The sequence below is a fragment of the Python bivittatus genome, unplaced genomic scaffold, assembly GCF_059951505.1.
Source record: "Python bivittatus isolate LINGU-HERP-01145 unplaced genomic scaffold, Pbiv_v1 ctg000700_np1212, whole genome shotgun sequence".
Taxonomy (NCBI): Eukaryota; Metazoa; Chordata; class Lepidosauria; order Squamata; family Pythonidae; genus Python; species Python bivittatus.
The window spans coordinates 42,765,217-42,784,129 of record NW_028277098.1 but is presented as its reverse complement, the minus strand read 5'-3'; the positions used below and the strand labels follow the sequence as shown (position 1 = coordinate 42,784,129).

The 18,913-nt window shown below is 34.8% G+C and overlaps 1 protein-coding gene across 1 annotated transcript in view; it reads right to left on the bottom strand.

Moving 5' to 3' along the window:
- Window positions 1-18,913, bottom strand: part of USP24 (ubiquitin specific peptidase 24) — a 98,110-nt gene that overhangs the window by 53,814 nt on the left and 25,383 nt on the right. Inside the window, exons 5-21 of the mRNA XM_088154333.1 lie at window positions 17,850-17,972; window positions 17,149-17,184; window positions 14,574-14,639; window positions 14,170-14,235; window positions 13,654-13,728; window positions 12,720-12,878; window positions 10,430-10,544; window positions 9,321-9,424; window positions 8,749-8,856; window positions 8,087-8,182; window positions 7,845-8,006; window positions 5,648-5,755; window positions 4,777-4,926; window positions 4,463-4,594; window positions 3,680-3,791; window positions 3,027-3,103; window positions 2,046-2,186 (exon numbers count right to left, since the gene is read on the bottom strand). Coding sequence (XP_088010459.1) covers window positions 2,046-2,186; window positions 3,027-3,103; window positions 3,680-3,791; window positions 4,463-4,594; window positions 4,777-4,926; window positions 5,648-5,755; window positions 7,845-8,006; window positions 8,087-8,182; window positions 8,749-8,856; window positions 9,321-9,424; window positions 10,430-10,544; window positions 12,720-12,878; window positions 13,654-13,728; window positions 14,170-14,235; window positions 14,574-14,639; window positions 17,149-17,184; window positions 17,850-17,972 — 1,830 coding nt within the window. The remainder of the gene's footprint in view (window positions 1-2,045; window positions 2,187-3,026; window positions 3,104-3,679; window positions 3,792-4,462; window positions 4,595-4,776; window positions 4,927-5,647; window positions 5,756-7,844; window positions 8,007-8,086; window positions 8,183-8,748; window positions 8,857-9,320; window positions 9,425-10,429; window positions 10,545-12,719; window positions 12,879-13,653; window positions 13,729-14,169; window positions 14,236-14,573; window positions 14,640-17,148; window positions 17,185-17,849; window positions 17,973-18,913) is intronic.

The window sequence follows — 18,913 nt, the reverse complement described above, 5'->3', positions numbered from 1 at the left end:
GTGATTTTCTGGATTTTTTCCCCCATTTTGTCTCTCATAGTTGAGGTATACCTATGATGAAAATTACAGGTCTCTCTCATCTTTTTAAGTGGGAGAACTTGCACAATTGGTGGCTGACTAAATACTTTTTTGCCCCACTGTAATTCAGACAATCCCAGCACAACAATTTGTCAGCATGACAACTAACAATGATTCTCAGACTTTTTTCTTACTTCATGTCTCATTTCTAGACTGTGAGAGCTAATAGTTTATTGCATTTTATTCTGTTACAGAGCATATCGGATTGCTAAATGCCTGTTAATATGTACTTTGCTTATAGTTTACTAGAAATCTTGGCTCAAACTTTCTATTTTGTTTTAGAAATGGCATCCAAATTAAATTGGTAGAACTGCCAGATCAAAAAATTACAATTGTTAATAGTTAAGCATTGTACTTTTTGGGCACATTTGCACAACGCAACAAGCAGAGCAATAGCTCATACTTCTCTGCTCATTTCTGCTGACTCTTTCTGTGAGTGCAGCTAACATGCTATGGAAGGCTTCATCAACAATAAGTTTAGCATATCTTCCAAGCACTGATTTGGATGACATGCTAAAGAAAACAGAACCACCTGGAGTTTGTCAGCTGTTATCTTCTTATGGGAGAGCTAGTGAAAGTGATCAAAGCAGCATGGACCAGCAGAATCTTGCTCCTAAGCCAAATTCCCAGAAAGTTATCAATATACTACCTGACAAATGCCTACCTAATCAATGCTTTCTTCCTCCAAAAAAAATCAGAACAAAACTCTGCAAGGGGAAATCTTATTATGATCTTCCTTATAACTCAAGAAGCTCAAATAAACACTGGAGTTAATAGAGAGCTAGTTAAGAACTCTTTTTTTTCTTACAACTTGCCTTTTGTTGGAACAATCAAGGAAATCCAAATCTCCTTTAAACTTCTTTCACTACTCATAAGCATTATTCTTTTTTCCTAATATATTCTAAACACATATTCCGATCTGTAGACATGTTAAGCTTCTTATCTTTTGTCTGAATTTTTGTTATTATCTGAAGGCAGTTTTGATATATATATTTGTTGCCTTAAGTAGAATGTCTGCACAGGCCAAAAACGAACTGGAATTCACTTGATCTCCTGGATTATTCCTTGTGATTCTTACCCTAACACCGTATCTGTTGTGATGTTGCACATAACCTCTGTACATGCACAGATGTACATATATGTATAAATGGCAGCTGTACTCTAACAGATAAAACAGATGATGGCTTCTCCCTCTGCCTGAGCAGAATGATCAAGGGAGATAGCACTGTTGCAAGAGAGAGCTCAGTTTGTTCCAAAACATTATAGCAGAGGTGGGCAATATGTTGGTTACCTAGGCCCTGAGCACCTTTTTATAATATTTGGAATCACCTCTGATTGCATGATTGAAACGGCTGCCATTCTGAGGCTAGAAACTGAAATAAACTGCAGGATATAATCCTTAGCCTAATATAGTTAAACACACAGAGGAAAAGTCTTAACTTTCTAATAGCTATAAGCAGAGAGCCAGTTTGGTCTAGTGGTTAAGGCATCAGGTTAGAAACCAGGAGAATTTGTGTTCTAGTCCTGCCTTAGGCATGAAAGCCAGTTGGGTGACTGTGGGCCAATCCCTCTCTTTCAGCCCAACTCACCTCACAGGGTTGTTCTTGTGGGGAAAATAGGAGGAGGAAGGAGTATGAGGTATGTTTACCACCTTGAGTTATTAAAAAAAATAAGAAAGGCGGAATAAAAAATCTAAAATCTCCCTTCCACAAAACAAACAAAAAACAAAACAGAAGGTAAACCCTGGCTTCATCCATGTATCATGCAACCCTGCCCACTCTGCGCCATCACTTTGCTTGTTGCTGCCCTTCCTCTTCCTACAAAAAATTATGTGTAGCTTCCATGTAATTTTTTCCAGAATCTCCGCATCCCTGATTTACAGAATCATCTGAATGCAGACTGAACTCCTGTTATCTTGAACAGCATGGCTATAACCACTGTACATGAAATCAATCCAGAATTATTACCTTTTTCAATCGTGGATTTAAATTAATGTAACTATAGTTTATTATCAACTGGATAGCTTCATTAGCTATTTCTTCATCTGGTGACTCCATTGCAATTTTCCAAATAAAATCCATTCCTATTAATTCCAGTTTTTCTACATGCTACACAAACAAAGAAGAGTCAGTACTTGAATCAGATAATATGTTACAGATATTATTGAAATAATTCAATTTACAAAGACTTTTAAACATAGCAACAGATATCTTAAATAATGCTGTGGTTCATGTATCACACTAAAGCAGTTTGTTGAACAAATTAGAAATAACACAAACTCAGTCTCATAGATGAGCAAAATTAATATAATCCATGTTTGGCCTATTCCATTTCTGTTTTCATTCCTTTCTTAGCTATTCTTGCCTTGTACTTTTGTAGATCAAGTTAGAGGCTTTGGGAGGGGATAAAAAGCTAACCAGAAAACCAAAGAAACCACAAACCAGACATGCATTCCTGTAGTATATCATGCAAAGCCACAGTTGCCTTTAGTAAGCCAACTACTTATAACAATGGCTCAGCACACAGTTTTAGGACAGTAAATGGTACAAATTGCAATTTATTCATTGATTCCTATTTTGAGTTTATTCCAAGTCAGAAGCAAACCACATTATAGTTTAGTGTGATATGCGAACACAGCATAGCCTCCCAGCTGTTTTTATTATTTTAAAATAGTTTCTGAGTATCTTTGGATAAGTCGACCTCATTCTTGCTACATATACAAATTCAAATACCAAATGGAATAAAAGAATTGATCAAATTCAAATGACCTGACAAAAAACTAACTACACTAAACTTAGTTTAGATTTAGATTTAGGGCAAATTCAGACACCTGCTCTTAGAAGAACCAGCATCTAACCATCACTTCTTAGAACTATTTCTTTTGTTTATACTATTTTGCCTATGAACTGTGAACAGTATACAGTATATGATTATAGAAAGGTGCTTACCAACTGAGTTCCTTGTCGTTTTAATCGATGATCACAAAGATTCACATTTTCAAAAAAGGTCTTAAACAAACCAAAACCTGTTTTTAAAAATTAACATTTTAAAGGAATCCCACTATTTTTATTTAAATAAACATTACAAATATTGCCTACATAATACAGATGCTTTCAGACAAACAGAATAAGTCAGTTTTGTTTAAATTTAATTAAATCCAAAAAAACATTCACTAGATTGGATCCAGAGAACTACAAGGACAAAGGGCTGGGAAATTAGATCAGTTTCCCATCTCTCCTCCTGAAACACCTCTTACAAGAACTGGGAGGCCTTGGTCAATGAGGTGAGCTACAGGGCCTGGAAATTAAATATCAATGTATTCCACTATGAGAAGGTATCTTTGGCCAATTTGGAAGTCTCTAGCCCTTTTCTTAGCCTCCAGTGTTGCATCCAATGTCATTCACACCAGGATCTCAAAATTATTATTTGGAGAGGGGTTGGCAGATAGAGGAGGAATGAGAAATACTTTCTACCTACTTGCCTCCCTAAGGATTTCTCTGGACCTAACACAATTTTCAGTAACAAAGTCACAAATTTTATCCTAAAGTATCTAACAGTCAGAATTAGTCTGAAATGCCAAAAGGCAAAAATACTTACATACCATTCATAGTGATTTCATAGGACTCCAATTTAAGAATTTTTTCTTTAAAAAGCTGCTGCTGTACATCACCTTCAAGGTCATGCTGCCCTTTTGTAAACCATTCAAAGCACATCTGTGACAGAAATACACAATTTCCTAATTTTTCACTACTTTAATAGACAATACATTGCTGCTTATTTCATACACCAGAATTTAGTCAGCAAATGCCCACTATTCAAAGTAAGCTTCATGTACTGTATGTATAAGTGCCCAGTAAGGTATATTTATTGATAGTAATTATTATTCTGCATAGTTTTATTTTAGATATATTTCCTGTTTTTTTAAAAAAATTAGTGTTTCTATTTTGAAACTTGAATCAGCTCAACAGAGTGTCAGTTTAAATGAGCTTACAAATGAATAAAATGGATAAGGTAATGTGTATATTCAAGTACAGGTAGTCCCCAGTTTCAGAATGAGTTCCATTCCCAAGGTCTGTGCTTAAGTCGAATTTGTATGTAAGCCAGAACAGCATGATTGTATAATATTGTATAAGTAGTATTGTGTAATGAACTCGAACCACTGTGTTTTTAATTCAAACATGGTGCTTTTAATTTGAATCATTGTGTATTTAACTTGAATTTGCCACCATAGGCTCCATTCTTAACTATGGGTCATCTGTAAACTGGGTGTTCTTAACCCGGGGACTACCTATATTCAAGAGTAGCTGTTATGCTACAATAGGAACAATTCTGAACAACCCTGCATATTACATGAATTGCCTGCCTGCTGTTTGCAAGATCTCACCTCTCGATCCAGCTCACAAACATCTTGGCCTGTTACAAGGCATTCCCAGATTTCCCGAGCACGATTCCATCCTAAATAGAGTGTGGCCTCTTGAAGAAAAAATGCCAGAAATTTGAGGTGTGCCTCTAAGTACTAGAAAGACAAAAAATATACTTGATTTGCACTGAGCATTTCTAAAGAGATGCTTTGACATTATTTATGTGCTTATATTTTTCCTTTTTTAGGACCCCAGATTCCTCTCTATATAAGGTTCCTCTAATTTTTATTTAAGGTTTCTCAATGGTTTCAGCTTTTATAAGCCATTGTTTGCTTACCTCCCGATAGGTGTACCGGCCGTCCACCAACGTTGCTCCTGATAGGCCTCCAACACCTGCTACTGATGCAGCCAATCTGTGGCAAGCTATTAAGCTTCCTGTTACCAGTTTTACTATCTCAAAGTTTTTCTTCAAATCCTGAATAATGCTCTTGACAAAAATATTGAAAAGCATCTGTTAAGCAGGGCATTATAATATATACAATCAGGCTTTAAATAAATGGAAGTTTCCTGCATGTATCTCTGAGCACAAATCCTATGGAGGCCTAAGTATATTCAATTTCTATCCTCTTCACGCTCCTGGAATAAACTAGCAAGTACTTTGAATATATGTTGAACATTTTCATTTATCTTAACCCAGCATAAAATAAATATAATTTAATTATTAAATTTTAGTATTAATGTAAAGTGTCATAAAAAACATTGCCACAAGTTATGTATATATTTACAACATAAATAACTAGCAAAGTATTTTTAGCTCTCACATCTTGTCATACCTTTTCACTGCTAGGTGAACTTTTCGTGTTTTCATTTTTTAAATGTTTAATATGGCTTTAAACTGGCTGCTATTAGATATTTTCATAAATATGAGTCCATGGATGATTTAATCTTTTCTATTTAATCTTTTAGATTTTTAGCTTTTAATTGTTTTATTTTGTCATTGCTAAGTATCTTGTATATTGTCTCTCCGGAAATAAAATATGTACATTTAAGTATTACATACAAAGTATTTCTAATCCTGATTTTCAGTTGCCAAGGACCAACTATCACTCAGCAGGGTAGTTGATAAATACATAACTATTCAGTGTTTCCCACTTTTATTTTCCACCTTCACCCCTTTCTGTGTATGTATGCCTAACAAATATACTCACCTTATCTTGCTTTTGGTAGGTTTGTTTAATAAATGAGCGTGTGATCTCATGGAGTTGACGTAAAGCTGGTACCACCCACACAAACTGAGGATTATTATGCTGGGATGACTAATAAAAGATATCAACAAATTATATATATGTAATACCCATTGATACACACCATAAATTTTCATAGCTCTATTTCCTATTCTTTAACAAATTATATTTACTTTTCCTAGATTTAAAAGATTAAACATTTGCAGTTATCTTTTATAAATCTATATATATCACTGATGAGACAGTGATAGATACTGAAATTGGGTTCGGGATCTGGATGAATCCTGAAGTGGTTCAGAATAATTCAGAATAGATGTACCCAAGTAGATGTCTTTAACATACTCTGTCCCATTTGAAACCCTCTGCAAAGTTCCGATACTGATCTGCTGTTCTGGTATGCTATAGGCAGCAATTCAGTTACTGCACCAAAAATAAAAGGCATATACTGATTAGACAATGCATGGGTGATCAAAGAGATCAAGGTCATAACTGCAAATGCTAAATTTTATTGAGAATTTAGGGAATGATGAAGAACAGATCTCAGCAAGAAACTGATAAAATCAGAGGAGATGAAAACAAAAAACAGATTATGAGGTACCAATCAGGATTCATACTATACTCAGGCAAAGGATTGCAATCACTGGCTTGAAAAACATCAAAACTACAATAATCAGAAGGGAAGGCAGTTTAAAAACAAGAAGAGAGCACTGTAACATATTCCTGGAGATTTTAAAAAACATTATAGGAAGAAGAGGGAGCTCAATTTTTCTGAATCACATTCTGAGAATGAGTTGAAACAAATGAACAAACAAACAATTATAGCAACAAAGAACAGCCTTGTATCTGAAATAATTTGAATTGCTTCTGCACAGTTGATACATTTTACTCCTGTGTTTCAAAGCTGGTTATGCATTGGCTAAACTAAGACTACGTTTTCTATTTAGTGAACTGTTTCTAGATTATAAACCTTACAGATATTAGAAATGTCTGGAGAAACCCACTAGAAATACTAGAGACTAAAGATGTTGGAATAACTACTGGAGAGCAAAGAGACTAAAGATGTTGGAATATGACCTGGAATAAGATCAAATCCCCACCCTAGCCCTAATGGAAACTCACTAGGTGACTGAGCTAGCCACTATCTTTTAGTCCAGTCTGAGAAATATTGGGGATAGAATAAAGAAAGACCTCTGTGTGACGCACCTTGACCTCCCAGAGGAAGGCTGAGATATAAATGTATAAAATAATAATAATTACACCCCTACTAATACCAACAGCAACAACAGACAGCAGATAAATTGCGGTATGGAAAGAATTAAAGTTCTAAAATTGGAATATTTTGGATGTATTATTAACATCCCAGCATTATATTTCTCTTCAGTACACTCACTAGTTTTTTTTTTCCTAGCATTTTCCCGCAGGCACAGGGTCCACTTTTTTCAAATCAACCAAATGGTTGATCCAATTGTGACAGGAGTTTACCAACTGGCTTGTCGCCCAAGCCTGATGTCATGGGCTGAATGAGAGCAACTGGCCCAAAGTTACCTAGCCAGCTTTTATGCCTAAGGCGGGACTAGAACTCACAGTCTCCTGTATTCTAGCCTGGTGCCTTAACCACTAGACCAAATTGGCTCTTAAACGCTCACTAGTTTATATTTTATTTATAGTATTTTCTTTCTCTTTTCTACAGAAAAAGCACTCAAAGCCTGGTAATTAAAAAGAAAATTAAAGTTAATTTATATTAGAAAAAAATTAACATGTTTTGAACTTATAAACAAGCTCTAATACTTTGCAAAATATTGGCTAACCTGATCTTAAAAAAAGTCCTTCACAATGTAATCTAAACTCTTCAAATATCAAAAATTTAAATTTGCTCCATTCCTGGGTCTATCTGAAAATTTCATCCCTATAAGTCAATAATTAGTTGCACCTTTGACAAATAAAACAAAAACATTAAAAAAAATTGAAACAAAAGTATGAGATTTACCTTACCCAATCAGTCTTTATTCTCCATCACCTTCAGAAAGTGAGAACTAGCAAGATAACTAATACTTTTAGTTTGTATCATGTTGAATTAAAAAATAATAGAACTCATGGTAAAAGAAAGAAAATATATCCCTAAAAATATGAATTCTAAAGTCAATTCTAAAGACAAACCAACCCTCTTAATATCTTCTATACATTTGATGATATAGCTTCTTTTGATTGCCTCCTTTACTGCATAGGCATCGCTAAGGATTGTCAAATGCTCCTCCAAAGCCTGTTGAATCAAGCTGCTAGGTAGTGTTGGAAGATGAGCCAAGTCCCAGAGAACTTCAAGAACCTACAAGAATACATATATAGTTATCACTTTCTGTTACAGAAATTGCCATGTGTGTTCTCTTAAAAAATTGTTCCACGTGCCTTTCCAGTGGTTGCCTCTACACGAGCTTCCCGTCCAATACGTCCTATCAAGCTTAAGAGTTTCTGTCGTACTCTATCACTCTCACACTCCCAACTCTAAAAAAGGAAAAAATAAATACAAAGCCATTTAAAATTTATTCCAACACTCTTTTTCCAACACTTAATTTAATCAAATACAAATTTGAGAGTATATAAAGAAACTGGAAATGAAATATATGTTTAATTTAATTCCACTGATACAAATCTAATTTTTCAAAACACTATATAAGAAATCTTGGAAGATCTTTAGCTGAGCACACTTAACAGCTGAATGTATTTGACCTAAATAACAATATAATATGAACTAGTAAAAGGAGTAGCCTTTGAACCGGAAATTCAGAACGAGCAAATTTTTATTTACAGTGAAAATTGTATTCAAAAGTCTATTTACAATTAAGTAATTAACCACTGTTATAGTTTTTTTTAAACTAATTCAATTTAAGAAAAACATGTCAGATATACAAGTAACTTTGTAAATATATTATGACTGCTAAAAAGTAAAAAGCTTGATTTGACCTTTCACCTGTCTGTTTTGTGCTATAAATAACTGTAAAACTTTTCCCAAGATTATGAGATTTCAAGCTTTTATTGTAGCAACAGAGTTAAGCCAATACAAACCTTACCTTCTGAATAAGGATAAAAAGATGACTTAGCTGGTCTGAGCTGAACTTCACAGCAGCTGCTGCAATAATAGTATGGATATTCTCTATCACAGTTGATGGTTGTCCTGACTTCAAAGGAAATGGGCAGGGAGGAGAATAGGGAGAGAAAACACACATCAAGTTGGCTTGGCCACTGCAACCTAAAAGGCACCCTCCTCTCAATATATTTATATTTAAACAAAAGCCATTTTGTGTTCCTCTGTGAAGTAAGCCCAGCTGAAAATAAATGCAGACTTCTGCCATTGACACATTAAATATGTTTCTTTAAGGCTTGTATTCAATTTTTTCAAATTCTACATGAAACAAATAAAATAAAGGCAAACCTACATTTACTGGTAAATGCAATATCATAATGGTTCCCTAATGCAGACTTATGGTATAAAATGCTGCGTTTTTAAATTTTTTTCACATAAACTTTTAAAAACAAATCTCATTTTCTGATGTACACCTACTCACTATGGCACAGATTTGAAAATGTTTCCTAAGCTCTCCAAGAACAGTATAATTTAAAAATAAAAGTTAAAAATCCTTACCTGTATTCGCCAAATTTTGGTCAATTCATCTAGAGATAGCTTGCTACCCAACAGCTCAATAATCCCCTTAATACGATCACAATATTGTGCTTGATCTATGTTACCTAGATACAAAAATATAGGCAATTTAGTCAGCAAGAGTACTAACAAAGACTATTAGTTTCCTAACATTTTTCTTATCTTATTCTGTAGATAACTACTGTACTATAGTCAATGAACATTTTGTACAAATTCTGCCAACCTCATATTTTGGGATGCAGACTGCCATCTACAATTATTCCATAATAGTTTTTTTTTTTTAATAGAATGCATTCAAAGTATGTATAGCAAGCCTCTGTGGTGCTTAACAAACGTATTTCTTATCAATTCTCTTAAAGAAAGGGACAAGACATTCAATTCTGCCCCTCACTGAAGGCATCAGTGTCTGACTGCCACATGCCCTAAGGTCTTTGGAGGCTGAAAGAAAAAATAAAAGGAAAAAACACACACACACACACACAAAACAGCAACAACTGAAAAAAAAAGTATATTCCCTTCTGGCTGCTTCTGTCTTAATGTAATGACTTCTTTCCCGAAATATATCTAAGAATTTGCCAAAATTTGAACTTCAAACAAGAGTAATCATCTTGAAACAACAGTTCATAAATACAATTGGTTCAAGTATAATGCATCATAAGAATGAGCTATAGTGAGCCTTGCGTTCATGTGATTTTTCCTTCTACCCTCTCCTTGTACAACTAAAAAGAAAGACTTGGAAATTATTCTCTTCCATTGGAGATTTATCCCTATCTTTTGTGCAACTCAAAGCCAAGTAAACAGTGATTAATCTTTACTGTGAATAATGAAAACAATCCAACTTTAAAATATAGCTTGCTTGAATTAACTATCATTAAGATTAACCATAGTTCAGATAATTCAATAAACTGCAGTTAATCTTAGCAAAGGTTTTAAATACTATCTGTATGACTACAATAAAGGAGGGAAAAATGAAAAGCACCTGAGCCTTAGACTTGCAGAGGTTATTCTTTAACTCTAAACCATGATGAAACCTTCTGACTGAACACAGTCAGAATGTCAGCTCTGAGTTCAGAAGACATTTGTATACATACCTTCTAATGCAATGGATAGGACAGAGTTTTCCACTAGCCAGTTTAATAATCGATCTGTATCTATTGCATTTTTCACTGATTTGGATAAAGTGCTATCTTCAATAAGTTTTGTTACCTAAAAATAAGGAGAGATATATTTTAAATAACTAGCTACAAAATAATTAATAATCATCATAATTATAAAATATATGTAAGGTCTGAAAACAGTGAATACCATATTGCCCATAGCAGAGAAAAAGTCTTTTAGAACAATTAACTAAACCTTGTAGGTCTACTAGTATGGAAAGAAGAAAAGATTCTGAAGATTAAAAAGGCTTAACTAGACATGTTATTATCATAGCAGCCAAAGAGATGCCAATGCAAAGTCCACATGAGATTCAATAGCGTCTTGTCTTTTATGTTTCTCAGCAACTGCTATTATAGCCATAATGAGTAGCAGAGGCAAACAGCCCTAATGACTAGTTTAATTTCTATTGGATAGCCCCAGATTCTAACTTTATGAAATATGAAAACTTCTTTCTGTCCTCCTTTTCCACATTATGCTACAATTTCAATACAATATTCAATTCAATATTCCCCTCCATTGGTACAATTTTGTATACCTCACATCTTTTTTTATTATTTTCTCCCCCTTTTAAAATCACTTTTATCACTTTCTCCCCTAAACTAAGCATCTCTAAACAGTATAACATTGTAACTATTTTTAATGGAGGAATGGCTCTTGACCACTTTGATTGCCTTGTTTTTGGATCCTTTCCAGCCCACAATATCCTTTTTACAACCAGAACTATACATGTATAGTACAGTCATACCACAGATCCGTATCAAGGCATTATAATGGCAGTTTCATTTTAAGTTCCTATCACAATGATTCCCAAATGGGTTTTGCTTTTTTCATTGCAGGTACTTATCATGTAGAGGGCAGACTTTAAACTAAATCAGCCCTTTCAGTGGACAGAATAGACAAGTAGATGGAGAGGAACACTCAGCTAATTGAAAATCTGACTCACAGATAATGAGCCAGTTTTGAAAACAGCTGAGTACTTATTCACCTAAAAGCAGTAGCAGTTGCATAGTAAATGAACATCTAAATGGCACAATAATAAAACAACTCCATAAATTACAATCCTTTTGTGCCCTAAATATAAAAGACTACTGGCCCTTCAAGGTTATAAAAGGAAGAAGCTTAAGGTTACTTTTAACAGGCTACATTAATTGGCTGCATAAACATTAGCAGGAAAAGAGGTGGGATGACAGATGGCACCTTAGGCTGTCTGCAAAAAAAATTTCCATTTGAGTCAAAGAGCCCATGAAGACATACACAACCACCCCAGCTACTTGTTCCTATAGGTTCCAGGTTTCAACAGAAGTGGACTATGGATGTATTTTTTGCAATCTGCAAGGAAGAGCTTTTTTTAGGAATAAGTAGTTTCCTTTTAAATCCAGAAGAAAATGAAGGGGCAAGAAATGGCCACCTGCCCAGATTTCCTATTCAATTATTCATTAAGTAATGAAATGCTTGCATCTCTGTTTTAAGAGATATAAACACAGGAAAAGGAGGATGTACTTAAAGTTTTTTTTTTTTTTTTAAATAATGCAGGTTAATACTTGGATGGAAGACCACCAGAGAATACCAAGGCTGTAGAACTACACTGGGAAGTTGAAAAACATTCCATAAGAAGGAGCAGGCAAACTACTTTCATACAGTCAATAAGAAAACTACACAGATGGATGGATACTTAGAATCACTAGGAATAAAGCTCAACTTGAGGACATTCTACTTTTTATAATAGCATTTAACTGTCACTTGTCCCATCAGTGTGCTTCAAACAGAATAATACAAAAGGCTAGAAAACAGACTTCATTTCTTCTCAACAAAGCAGGAATCAAATTACTATCTGAAAACTCTAACTAAAACCAGTAACCCAAATTATGCCTTTATGACCTATAAAAAGGTAGCGGTTCTCTTCAGTTGAGCTCTACTCTGACTTGACATGTTTATATAGTTTCCTTAGCAATAATATAGAAGCAGATTTCCACTATCTTTTTTCTTTTTTCCCATCTTTCCAGCCTAGCCTCTATCCCTGGGATTTCCTGGTAATCTCTCATCAGAGTACTAGCTAAATTAAACTCAGCTTAGCTTTTTTTTTAAAGATCAGCCAAGCTCAGTTAGCTACTACCAACTGCTGTTGCTTTTCTTTAAATACTAGGTGAACTGAATGCTAATATTTCAGTACTCTATGGCAACCCAATTATGGTCTATTTTAAGATTTTAGCCTAACAAACTTACTTCTTTTAGAGAGTTCATTTTTGCACTGAAGTGTGGTGATTTCAACATACGCAATAGGATATCTAACCGCAGATCATCTACTACTGTTACTAAATCAGGCTGAAATCGCATACAGAGGAGCTTGATGGCAGACAAGAGTTCAGGGATACTGACTAGCCTCTGTGAAAGATAAACATTATGAATACTCTATATATGTCATAGTAACACATTCTGTCAACAGAGATTACATCATTTAACTTGGTGAAGCCTAATCTTTAAGATTAACAGTCCAATCTTATGCCTATCTAATTGGAATAATTCCTAAGTAAGCACTATAAGCCTAAATTGTAATTTTAAAAGCAGTTGCACCAAGTTCAGCTCCATCAAAAGTAACACAAGACTAGAACAGTACCTGCATTACATTTTGCAGCAAATATCAATAGCTTTTAAGTTACTTAGCAAATATTTATGTAATTTTACTGTAAATCCAAGTGAAGTGACAATATTTGGATTTACATATTGTGCTAAGTCACTCTGTGACTTGTTCACTTTAGCATCAATAAATCATTTTAAAATCAATAAATCATGGTTAAACAAACCATGGCTGATTGTGAGGTGTGAATCAGATCAATAAGAATTTCACCTCCCTAGATATGCAAACTGAGAAACTGAGATCTCATTTTTCAAAAAGCTGTTCCTATTAATAAAATTTAAGAGAATAAACAAATTATTCTAATAGAAGAGTGGAAATTTGCAACACTAAGACACATTCATTAAAAAATACAACAAAGATACAATAATGTACCAGATATAGTGCAACTGACATCATTAAGGCAAAATAACTTAACAAATTTCATGATAAGCCTTCATAAAGCTTGAATAACACAGGAGCAACAGATATTCAATTAACATTACAATGAGAATTGTGGGTTACATTTAAGAAATCAAATGCTACCTTGTCTTTCAGGTCTTTTTCCTCAATGTTTTGAACATATTTAATCATATTATGAATGACTGGATCCAACATGGGCTATAAAACAAAACAATACTAATTTTGCATCTTGGAGATAAAAATATGTTTTGTAAAGTCTTCACACTACAATGTTTCCGTCCTTACATCCCTTAAGAAGAAATGTTCTTGCCTGGAATTCAGTATGGTGCAAACTGCAGTAAGTCAATAAAAATCTTAATCCTAACCTGAGAGTATAAGTACTTCCCATTCATATAAGAGACAGCTCATTCCACTTATGCTACTTTTCGCTATCGCTCATCATAAACATATCAATGGCAGCATTTGGACAAAGTACCTGAAATTATCTCCATGCAGATCTGAATTTATCCTCACACAACTGTAATAATTCTATTACTATTAAAAAGAAGTCAAAATCCAAACCCTATTTGCAGCAAGTCGTTATTAAAAGCTACCAATAACATGCCCTATAATAGTTCAAAAGAAAGAGAAGTTAATTACCTGTACTACTGAAGAATTCAGATACTCGGCACAAACTCCCAAAGGCTGAACCAGTGAGGAGACTGCCTAGAAGAAGAAATATTTAAAAACAAAGAATATTTCCTACATAAAAACTTCACAGATTGGCATGTGATAAACATGTTAAAGAAAATGTTACCTCTAAAATGAACTAATGAATAACCAGGACCAATATAGTCTTGACTGATAAAATAACAAATACAACTCACTGGTAATGCAGTTTTACACTGCCAACTGAGAGTTGAACGTATAGTAAAAACACTGCAGAAATTATATTTTTTTCATCCAGCACTGGTATTTCTTTATTTCTATAACAACAGAAAGCTCAGAACCACTAACTATAACAAATAACTGCAATTAACATAACCAAATAACATTTAACTTACCCCAAGTTCAATGTCTTCTGAATGAAGTTTAGACTGAATTGCAGAAAACCCTCCTAATTCTGCAAACTAAGCAAAATCCAAATTGGCAGAAAGTAGGGAAAAAAGTAAATACACAGACATGCCCAAATATGTATACCAATTTAAATAACCTTTCAATCATGAAATAATCATGAAATAAATAAATAAATAACCAGTCTGAAATGTCTCAAAAAGGTAGAATACTATAACATTTATTTCATGCTATTGTTCTCTGGAAGTATAACAGTAGGGCTTCCTGGGTCATTTCAATAAGAGAAGGGAAAACTAAGACAACTTACACTGCATAAAAAATGAAAACCAATATTAATTAGTTCTGCTTTAGTATATGCCTTTGTCCCTGAAAGCCCTATTATCTCAGTTAAGTATCATATTAAGGTACCTCAGGTACCAAGGACGTTGTATAAGATGAATTTTTGCATTAACTACAATCTTCTTTCCATGTATTCTGGATAAATTGCCGACTTGCGTGGGGTGGAGAGAGATATAACCAACCCTGGGGGGTAGCTGGTGCCTTGAAGACGCTCCCCGAGCCTAATAATTTTTAGTTCACCATCAATATCTTGGAAGATACAGTCAGGTCCAGAAATATTGGGACATCGACACAATTCTAACATCTTTGGCTCTATACACCACCACAATGGATTTGGAATGAAACAAACACAATGTGCCTTAACTGCAGACTGTCAGCTTTAATTTGAGGGTATGTACATCCAACTCAGGTGAACGGTGTAGGAATTACAACAGTTTGCATATGTGCCTCCCATTTGTTAAGGGACCAAAAGTAATGGGACAATTGGCTTCTCAGCTGTTCCATGGCCAGGTGTGTGATATTCCCTCAGTACCCCAATTACAATGTGCAGATAAAAGGCCCAGAGTTCATTTCAAGTGTGCTATTTGCATTTGGAATCTGTTGCTGTCAACTCTCAAGATGAGATCCAAAGAGCTGTCACTATCAGTGAAGCAAGCCATTATTAGGCTGAAGAAACAAAACAAACCCATCAGAGAGATAGCAAGAACATTAGGCGTGGCCAAAACAACTGTTTGGAACATTCTCAAAAAGAAGGAACACACCGGTGAGCTCAGCAACACCAAAAGACCCGGGAGACAACGGAAAACAACTGTGGTGGATGACTGAAGAATCCTTTCCCTGGTGAAGAAAACACCCTTCACAACAGTTGGCCAGATCAAGAACACTCTCCAGGAGGTAGGTGTATGTGTGTCAAAGTCAACAATCAAAAGAAGACTTCACCAGAGTGAATACAGAGGGTTCACCACAAGATGTAAACCATTGGTGAGCCTCAAAAACAGGAAGGCCAGATTAGAGTTTGCCAAACGACATCTAAAAAAGCCTTCACAGTTCTGGAACAACATCCTATGGACAGATGAGACCAAGATCAACTTGTACCAGAGTGATGGGAAGAGAAGAGTATGGAGAAGGAAAGGAACTGCTCATGATCCTAAGCATACCACCTCATCAGTGAAGCATGGTGGTGGTAGTGTCATGGCGTGGGCATGTACGGCTGCCAATGGAACTGGTTCTCTTGTATTTATTGATGATGTGACTGCTGACAAAAGCAGCAGGATGAAATTCTGCAGTGTTTCGGGCAATATTATCTGCTCACATTCAGCCAAATGCTGCAGAACTCATTGGACGGCGCCTCACAGTACAGATGGACAATGACCCAAAGCATACTGCAAAAGCAACCAAAGAGTTTTTGAAGGGACAGAAGTGGAATGTTATGCAATGGCCGCGTCAATCACCTGACCTGAATCCCATTGAGCATGCATTTCACTTGCTGAAGACAAAACTGAAGGGAGAATGCCCCAAGAACAAGCAGGAACTGAAGACAGTTGCAGTAGAGGCCTGGCAGAGCATCACCAGAGATGAAACCCAGCGTCTATGTCTATGCGTTCCAGGCTTCAGGCTGTGGTTGACTGCAACGGATTTGAAACCAAGTATTAAAAAGGGAAAGTTTGATTTATGATTATTATTCTGTCCCATTACTTTGGTCCCTTAACACATGGGAGGCACATATGCAAACTGTTGTAATTCCTACACCGTTCACCTGAGTTGGATGTACATACCCTCAAATTAAAGCTGACAGTCTGCAGTTGAAGCACATTGTGTTTGTTTCATTCCAAATCCATTGTGGTGGTGTATAGAGCCAAAGATGTTAGAATGGTGTCGATGTCCCAATATTTCTGGACCTGACTGTATTTATTATTTGTAGGAATATTGTTATACTGTATTTTAATTAATATTTATTCTCTCACTGTAAATCGCCCAGAGTCACTTCCAGTGAGATGGGTGGTAACAAATGTGAAATATAAATAAGTAAGTAAGTAAGTAAATAAATAATTTGAAGAACTTTCTACTTTCCCTGTTCTTGTCTATATGCTCTCTGGGGTGAGAATCTTTTTATTTTTTAAAACCACTAAAGTTTAATTGAATTTAAAGTTCAATTAAATTTAGTTTCACTGAAGGTCCATACATTTACAGATGATACAGAATAAACAATATTTTTTATCTACTTACCCTATTCACTAAGTCCACGAGCCATCCATGTGGTTCCTATATGATTGAGAACAAATCTTAAAATATTGGAATTTTAATTTTGTTTGCTTTCTGCTTCTAGGATTACTTCATATATTAGTGATCACTGCAAATGCAAAGCATGATTGCCATACCAAGAATCATTTGAAAAAGGCACCTAAATAGCTAAATGTCATAATAACCTTTCTCAACATAAATTATGTGTTAGGGCAACATTTGACATTAGGTTTGCATCTCAAAAATAACAATAGCTCACCATGAAGCACCATGTCAAAAAACTATTACTCTTAAATTCAAAATTAAATTCAAAAACACTGTTTGATTATGAACAAATCCAAAGCTATAAAAATATTTAAAAGTTCCATCCTGGAAGCTTGATTTAATGACATGAAAAAGCAAAGAAAACTACATTACTTTCTCAGTGGCACAACTCACATAAAAAAAAAATGATGAAAGGGATTGCATTGCTGCAGTATGATTGCCATTATTAAATATAACTTAGGGAGATACTTCATGAATCTTAATTATAAGCAAGTTTGTTGAAAAATACTATACAAAATATAATCTAGGAAAGACTGGAAAAAAAACCTGTTGCATCCTTACAATACAAAAAGTTGTCATACATATTTCAGATAATATACATATAATGCAGTCTGCTAAATAACCATACATTTCATGTTTACCTTCTGGAAAGTAGAAATAGGAGACACAGCATATAGATTCCCTTCCCCAAATATTTCTATCCAGTTCCTCTGGCACATTTTCATTCGGTTTTTGAAATGGTACTCATTGTCAGGATTAAGCGCCTTAATAAAAGAGTATGATGAAAAAACAAAACCCCAGTCAACAGAGTGAATTAATAATCAAGAGTGAATTAACAGAATGTGTGTTTTAATATCTCAACGTTCATAAAGTATTTTACAACAATTTGTTAAGATCATTTCATCATACTCTATTTGTATGGTTTTTATGTTTAACTTTTTTTATACTAAAACCTGGAATATATTGTATACATTAAAGTACTTCTATCAGCACAGATTATTTGTCCATATAACTGCTGTGGACAGCAGTTCTCCACAGATACATTTTTTCTCATTCTCTAACTTTTTTTTATAAATTGGAGAGGTTAGAGACTAAATATGGGACCTTAGGCCACTAAGCATGTGCTCTAACACTGAACATTTATATTCAGCTATGTATCTGCAGACTCTGAGATAATATAATCATCATGGTGAGTAAAAGATTGCCTCTGTGAACATGAGAAGAAAACTAACTCCCCACCAAACTTCGAAGCCTGGGGTGAACTAAATTTATCCTGTTAAAAGGAAGGAAGTGGGGTTGGGAACACATCCCTGTGTCTTTCCAGCATAAGAAAGATAAATTAGAAGGAAAGACTCCTGTAGCTGTTGCTGAAGAGAGGGGAAGTATAGGAATGGATAATCTTAAAACATTATCTGGCAAAGACAGAGACTCCTCACAGAAATCATGAAGGTTTCCTCCTCACATTTCCAAGTTATTTGTGTGCATGTGTATGCATGTGTATGCATGTGCGCGTGTGGGTGTATGTTTGTTCCTCAATAAAGACATTTGTCTCCGTTTTGTTGATAGGGCAGATAGATCTGTTGACCACTAGTTTTACGAAATCAAACACGACTAGTCAAGAACTGCCAAATTGGCATACTGGTACTGCTCTGTTAATCCTCAGGCAAGAATCAAGTCTTAAATTTTACTAGCAAACAGTATTTTA